The 7,605-nt window shown below is 32.9% G+C and overlaps 1 protein-coding gene across 1 annotated transcript; it reads right to left on the bottom strand.

Annotated features, from left to right (window-relative positions):
* Positions 1-2,039: 2,039 nt before the first annotated feature.
* LOC111642146 (patched domain-containing protein 3-like) lies at positions 2,040-7,271 on the bottom strand. Its single transcript, XM_023388423.1, has 4 exons — positions 7,123-7,271; positions 3,098-4,126; positions 2,702-3,013; positions 2,040-2,083 (listed from the first exon to the last, which is right to left on the bottom strand). Exons 2-4 carry the CDS (start codon positions 4,092-4,094, stop codon positions 2,040-2,042), a joined length of 1,353 nt encoding a protein of 450 aa, XP_023244191.1. The 5' UTR covers positions 4,095-4,126; positions 7,123-7,271.
* Positions 7,272-7,605: the final 334 nt, after the last annotated feature.

Here is a 7,605-nt window from a genome sequence, read left to right as displayed (position 1 = left end):
AACTTTATTATGCCCGACACCGCTAGGCACAGTCGGGATGAATATATACAGTGTGTACATAGAGGTGACATGCCGAGCAGTAAAACCGACAGTGAGCGTAAAAGAAAAGAAATCAAAATACACGTAGATATAAAATCCTAATGTCAGGAGTCATGCGGTAAATAAAAGTGAGGAAAAACGTTTATCAATGTATTAATGTTCTGTTAAAGTAAAGCTTGACCATCCTTTGAAAAAGGGAAAAGTACTTTTTACTCGACACTAAAACTTCCAGCTTACACGGCCAATTGAGATTATCTTCTTCCACGTAAAGTTTGAGCTCGTTCCTTATGTCTTCCAGCAGTGGGCAAGACAAAAGATAATGCCTTACTCCATCACGCACATCGCAGTTTGGACAGCAGTCAGTGTCGCTGTGTAGAAACCGATGTAAGTATACATTGAATTTACCATGTTCTGAGAGCAGCTGTGACATCTGGTGTTGAGGGTGGACCCATTTCAAGCTGAGGCGTCTTGCTACGTCTGGGAAGAACTGCCGGGAAATGTGCTGCTCTGGGATACGCTCCCATTCTTGTTGCCACACTACAATTGTATGCTGCCAAAGGAGCTGTTTTAACCTGGAGACCGGTAAATGGCTGTACACTGGGTTGATGTCCCTGAAGGAAGTAGCCACACGTGCGAGGAAGTCTGCACGTTCGTTACCTGGAGTGCCGCAGTGCCCCTTAATCCATTTGATATGATAATTATTACTGGACTGATCTGCAGAGAACAAAGTGTCCCTAGCAAGGGGATGAGTGGTATCTTTGTTAGTCAAGACTTGGACCGTGGCCTGGCTGTCAGTGAAAATAGTAATATTGTAGTTGCTGAAATTTTTATTACAGAATTCTATTGCTTTAAAGACGGCAAACATTTCTGCCTGAAACACTGAGCACTCCGGGTGCAGGGGAAAGCTGTCGTGATGAAATTCCTCATTATCGACATAAACAACAAAAGCACTTGCGGTGCCTTGCGCAGTCTTGGAGCCATCGGTAAAAACTTCGATGCTGGTAGCACAGTCATGAGCCCCAAGACCTCTTCTGAGTGCAGGATGCGGGAGGTCTGCAAAAGGTCTACTTATTTCGTAACAGGATGCATCATAGACGTTGCCCGAGATGGTAATACATTTACCACGGGAAAGAAGAAATCTGCCTGTACAGTACTGGATCTGCTGCAGGATGGGGAGCTTCCCGGCAAGCACAGGAAGAGCAGCGTTAGACACGGTGGAATAACTTCTAGTCAGACGCAGGAGCGCCAGACGTTGTGCTGTTCTGAGACGCCGATGATTATGGGAATGGAAGGCAGCCTCTCCCCATACAGCAGAAGCATAACAAATAGTGGGCAAAAACACGCAGTCATAGATGGCATTGACAGCTACATGATCAAGACCCCATCTGTTCCTGGCAACTCGGAGCAGATTATTAAAAACAAGGTTGGAACGGTTAGATACGTGCATAATGTNATGGCTGGACAATCTTCCTTCTGTTTTCGTGTTGGTGCTATTATTTTTGCCATTGCAGAAGGAATTGAAATAAGGAGTTCCCAGAGATGTACTGACCGACCAAATAATTGGATTGTGCCACATGTAAAAGACTGGTTTGTAACCACTACGAAACATAAACTTTATGTCAGCTGCAACTGCAAGCAAACGGCAATGCCTTGAAAAAGAAAATATACAGAAACCTTATTTGTCAAGTGATAAAACTTGGAATACTTGTATAAACAAACCTAGTAAGAGAGAGTTTGAGCAGTTTTTTAAAAAAATTTCTGTTCATAATCCAACTGCTGCAATTTTGTCAGTGATGCCAAGTTACTTCAATTCTTTTACAGACCATGTCAATTCATTCCATAAGAACCTACTTACAACTCTATTTGATGTTTATTATCCGTCACAGAGGAATCGGTAAAGTTTTGCCTGTTAATTCTGGCAAGCCATTCCGTTCGCCTTTGCCGACAAATATTTTCGGTGTTTTTACCTTGATGGTTAATTACAGTAGGAACTCGAAAAATCACCGATCTTTATGCTTTCCGCGGTTGTAATCGCAACCAAATACTACGCAATAAACCATAATAAATTAAAATTGAAAAAATATGAGTTAAATGACAATATCGAGGTCGACAACCAAATTAACAGCAACCAATATGGCGCGTGTTTCGTAAGCGGAGTCTTGTGACGTCACTAGCACTCCCTCTATAGGAAACTTTCACGTTACTAAAAATAAAATAAGTTGTAAGTACTAATTTATTTTTAATACTACATATGCAAAAATATTGCAGGCTACCAGTTTATTAGTATACTGTATATATTTTTTAATTTTAAATTTATATAAAAGTAACTAAAAACAACAAATGTAAATTCTTATAATGTTTTAAACGTTAAATTAATCACATTAAATGTCAAATAATACATAGTTGTGACAAAAAAATGCAGCTGCAATTAATTACTTGATAGTAATTGAGCAATAAAAATTAAGGTTCTGCAAATAATTTCAGATTAACAGTACACTTAAACGAAATAGTTCATCATATAATCAATATACTATACAATTACTCTCAGGCTATGCCAACAGTATGTTAATACTTCTATGTGCAATATCATATAGTATAGAAATTATGGCAAACTTTATATATATATATATATCCAAACTAAAAAAAAGGTAAATGATCTCACTGAAATTAAGACGAAATGTTTGTTGTTGATTTTCTTCTTTGTATCCTGATAATGCCATGCAACCTGCATAAAATGTTATTTGATACAAAAATGTAAACACTACGCTGGTTGCCGAATAATAACAAAACATTCTTATAAGAGGAAAAGATGCCGTCATTCCAATGCAATAAGAAAACAGATTAGTCAACGATGTTAACGTTATAGAAATTCCTGCTTCCCCCAATGTTTCTTCCATACGTTTGTGTACTTTATGCTGGGAGTTTGAAATTCTCCAACACGCCATCAATACGAAGGCATCGTCGATCTCTGTCACTGCATCAAAAAACTTTTATTAATTGAAGAATTCATAATCTAAAAGAGACAAATAAATTAATAAAAGTGTAGGTAATCACTTACCGAGAACTAAGAACGGAATGGTGATGTTCCAAATACTATTTTGAACACCGACAACTGACATGAATCCGAAAGAGGTGACCACGGCCAGACCAGCCGATACGACACTTGCAACACCAAGAAAAGGCTTGCTTTTTGCCCAATTGTTGCTCATACACGTGACAATAGTAAAAACAGAAATAAATGCAACTTGTGCACCGATCATCGGTTTTATATTTTCCACTAATTGCACATTTCGTTGTTCCATTGACCAGTAGTAATCAATGAAACAAAGAATATGTTTAAATTGATAATTTCTTATTCGATTATAAACTTCTGTTCGCCATCTTTCTATCACATTGTGTATTTTCTTGTCGCTCTCGTCTGTCAAATAGATTATTCTAATGGCATTAACTGTTTGAATCACATCGTTCTCGTCTTCGATTACACCCCCAAAGTTGAGAGAATTAATTTGATAAGAGTATGTCAGCGGATCTATCTCGAACGGATACTTTAATTTCTTCTTTCGCTGCACTATATTGTCAATTTCGGGCAATATTTCTATAATCGGATTTTCAAAACATTTTTCTCCTACACGTGCACAAATATCTGAATATCGAATTTTTTTTCCTTTATCGTTAATTGTTATATTCTTAATAAACTGATCTGCCAAACTTATTTCCAGTAGCACATCTTTTTCGAGCATATCTCCACCACCTTTCTTTGTAAATATCACAAACACACATTTTGGTACGTCTGTAAAACTTGTTGGATCAAGGAATTTCGATGTATTAAAAGGAAAGTTTTCGTCAATGAACTTCTTAGTATTATAGACTTTTCCTGAATCTGCAAATGCCAGTTCGCTTGTGTTTGAGATAGTGTTTATATTGACTATGAATGCTGAAAATGTCGCTGATATTAAAATAGGAAAAATGATAAAGTAGTACGGATGAAGTCCAACTAATCTTCCTAATTTACGAAAAACGATGGATAATCGTTTCTTCACAAAGTCGATTTTCATGTTTTAATTTTTATTATTTTTTTTTATTTTTCCTATAAAAAGTAAAAATAAAACATCATTCAGATAATTATAGAAGTTCAGTTAAAAAATTTTTTATATGACATAACTGTAAAGGTGTACTTCATTTGTTGTCCCATTGTATCTTTTCGCGTTTTCTTAAAAGAAAGTCTTTAAATAAAATCATCGTCTCCAGTGAAGTTGCTAATCCTGAAGTCATACAAAGTGAAAACAGATGAAAGACATTTCTGAAATTATATGCGATAAAAACTTTTTTTTAGATATTTTTATCATTAAGATAAATTTAATTTAATAATTGATTAAAGTGCAAATTTCGTATTTATTTTAAAATTTTGCACAAAAAAAAAACTGTTACATATTTATCCAGACAAGCACTCATTTCATGACTTAAATAAAAGAATATTGTTTAGTTTCAAGCATAGTAATATGCAAATCAGCTTACATATCTTATTGTAATGAAAATTCTTTATGTTGTTCAACGTTTTAAAATGGGTAGAACAAAGAATTTATCTGATTATGAAAAAAGGGCAGTTGATGCCTATAAATCCCAAGGCAAGTCAATAAGAGAAATTGCAGCATATATATATCATCCAATATCAACTGTTGGTGAATATTTATCAAAAAGACGTGGCTAGGATGTACTAAAATTCAAGACAGGTCCAAAACCCAAGCTTTTACCTCGAGATTGAAGACAAATCATCAAGGTTTGCTTCACAAAACAAACATCAGTAAGAAAAATAAAACAAGAATTAGATTTAACTTGTAGCAGCACAACAGCGTGGAGAGTTTTAAATAAATCTCCAACATTAAAATTCAGAAAAAAAGCTATAATTCCACCACTTTCATTAAAGCACAAAAGTTGCAGACTTGATTGGGTACGAAAACACATGACATGGTCCAAAGAATGGATTGAAGTTTTTTCAATCTAATCTTTGGACCATGTCATGTGTTGTTGTGCCCAATCAAGTCTGTAACTTTTGTGCTTTAATGAAGAAAAAATTGTGTTCACTGATGAAAAAAATTCATTTTAGATAGTCCAGACGGTTGAATGTATTATTGGTACGATTTAAAAACCGAAAAACAAATATTTTCAAAACGCCAAATGGGTGGGGGATGAATAATAGTGCGGGGTGCGGTTTGGATTCAATGGAACCACAGATTTAGCATTTATAACTCAAAGAATGAATTCAGATAAGTATCAAAGCATATAAAGTCTTATTTAAGGGTATAAATAAGTTTTTTTCTACTGAAAAGTTCAGTGCCAGCTCTGAAAATAGATTCTTCTGGAATATTATGCAAAGACAAAAGGCCTATCATTCTCAAACTTTATAGAGAATTTTATTTCAATAAAGAAGAGATTGATAGACAGACGAAATTATTGATACAATCGGGAATAATTAAACCATCGTCGTTTCCGTACGCTGTCCCAGTCACATTAGCTAAAAAAAAGAGGGAGAAACTAGACTATGTATAAATTACACGAAGTTAAACAACATGAATAAAATTAACAATGTACCTATTCCTAGGATAGATGAGTTGTTAAATAGACTTATGTATGCGAAAATATTATGTACTGTATACATTTTGTCAGTCTATTAGCATGTACCTTTTCATTCTGAAGACAATAAGCAAACTGCCTTTGTAATGAATTTTGGACACTTTCAGTGGAAGCTTTTGCTTTTGGGCAGTTAAGCTTCGTTTCAGTTAATATTTTAAAATAACTTTTGAGTTACCCGTTAAGTTTCTCGAGAAAAAAATACAGTAAAAACATTTTAAAACAGCAAACAAGTAAATAAGCAAAAATAAAACTAGAAATTTGCAAATAAAACTGTTGTTTACTAGTATAGTACAAGCCTGTCTATTTTGTGCTTTCTGCGCGATATAGGGCCTAAAACTTCAGAAAAGAAATGTATAAGCCACGCAGATGAATAATTTCTAATATGTAAAAGCATAGTGCGTAAAATAAACCCATAATACATGCAAGGAGCAGAAAGTCAAATTAAACAATGGAATATTTAATAATACGTTTACTGAGAAGCGAGAGGAACATAGTTCCATTAATGTAAATATATGGAGAACGAGCTGAAGTCTCTAATAAAAAAAAAAATGGTTTTTAAATTGGCATTTATAATTGCAGAAAATTATAATTAACTACTGTCTTGTAGATAAGGAATGTTTTAAAGTGTGACGTTTATACAAATAACGAACAATAAAAATTTAAAAAAAGAATTAACAAAGAACTCTGTCTAATATCTACAAATAAATTTTTGGAAGGTAAGAAAATTCGGCATATTACAAAAATTAACATTAAATATTTTTATATTAACTTTTTTCTGAAGTTTCATCAGGTTATTTAGTGAACAATAAAGTTTTACAGGAAATCATAAACTTTTACTTTCAGTAAAGCCAGTCTGTCGTTAATTACACGACTTTCCACTGAATCTTATCTACGTTAACAATAAAATCACGTACATGCAACGATCTCCTGTGGTATTTCAAAAAAACGTTAGGTACGTTAAATAATCAATCAGAGACGAGTTTTTATACTCCGATATTATAATCTCTTACAAAATTTGTAGCAATCTATTAAAATATTTCTCAGTGTTTATTGTAAACATATCATAACTTTTTAATTAAAAGTTTTTAACTATTCAAGTATAGTCCTTTAATACTGGTTTAATACGATTAATTGAATTTCTCAACATTAAAGATAAATTAATAAAAATCAACGTAACAAAGGAAGTATAATATAGTACTGTTGGTTTTGCTACACACGAAAAAAACTTTTCAAATTTGATAAGAACCTAATGATTTCGAACGAATTTTTACAGATAAATTTGAATGTTTGCTTAGCCTTTTCTTAATTTTACTTATAAAATATACCAGCAAATAAAAATGTTAATTACTTTATTTGATAGTTTAAAAGTCTTTACAAATTAATTACATTTAACTTATCATTAAAATACATATTCATGACGATGTAACTACGACAAATTAAATAATTACTCACCTTATATTCGGTGTTTATGTACATTATTCGAAATATCTTATGCGGCGTTCAGTTGTACGATCCGGAGCTAATTGTATTTATCAACAGTGTTATAATCATTAATATTTTAATAACGAATTTGCAAGAGAATTTTGTAACTCGAAGATTAAATTCAGACGTTAGACTTGTTAATATGAAAAGGAAATGAATGTTGCAGGAAATTATAAAGTCTCTACGAGGAAAATACTTGCAGTACAAGTTTCATGAACAATATAGCAAAAAAAGGAATCTTTAAAGTAAATTCTAGAATTAATTATCACTGAGCCATGAAAATATATTTGTAAATGAATTATTTCGATGAATTTTTGGTGTTCTGCAATTTACTATTTAAAATTTCAACCGATTACAAATAAATATTTACTTTTCATATTGGATAAAAAAGTAGTAAGAAAAATTAAATCGTTAATTGACACTAAATAATAAATTAAATAAAATTTACAATAG

The sequence above is a fragment of the Centruroides sculpturatus genome, unplaced genomic scaffold, assembly GCF_000671375.1.
Source record: "Centruroides sculpturatus isolate CEXI.00-Female unplaced genomic scaffold, Cexi_2.0 scaffold1507, whole genome shotgun sequence".
In the NCBI taxonomy this organism is placed as follows: Eukaryota; Metazoa; Arthropoda; class Arachnida; order Scorpiones; family Buthidae; genus Centruroides; species Centruroides sculpturatus.
This window is presented reverse-complemented; position numbering and strand designations above follow the sequence as displayed.

What these genes read in the sequence shown, in the direction of transcription:
- LOC111642146 (XM_023388423.1), bottom strand. Translation starts at nt 4,094, where the DNA reads ATGAAAATCGACTTTGTGAAGAAACGATTATCCATCGTTTTTCGTAAA. An exon ending in CATTCCGTTCTTAGTTCTCG is followed by an intron (nt 3,014 to 3,097) that starts GTAAGTGATTAC and finishes TTTTTGATGCAG; the next exon opens with TGACAGAGATCGACGATGCC. An exon ending in AACATTTCGTCTTAATTTCA is followed by an intron (nt 2,084 to 2,701) that starts GTGAGATCATTT and finishes TTTATTGCGTAG; the next exon opens with TATTTGGTTGCGATTACAAC.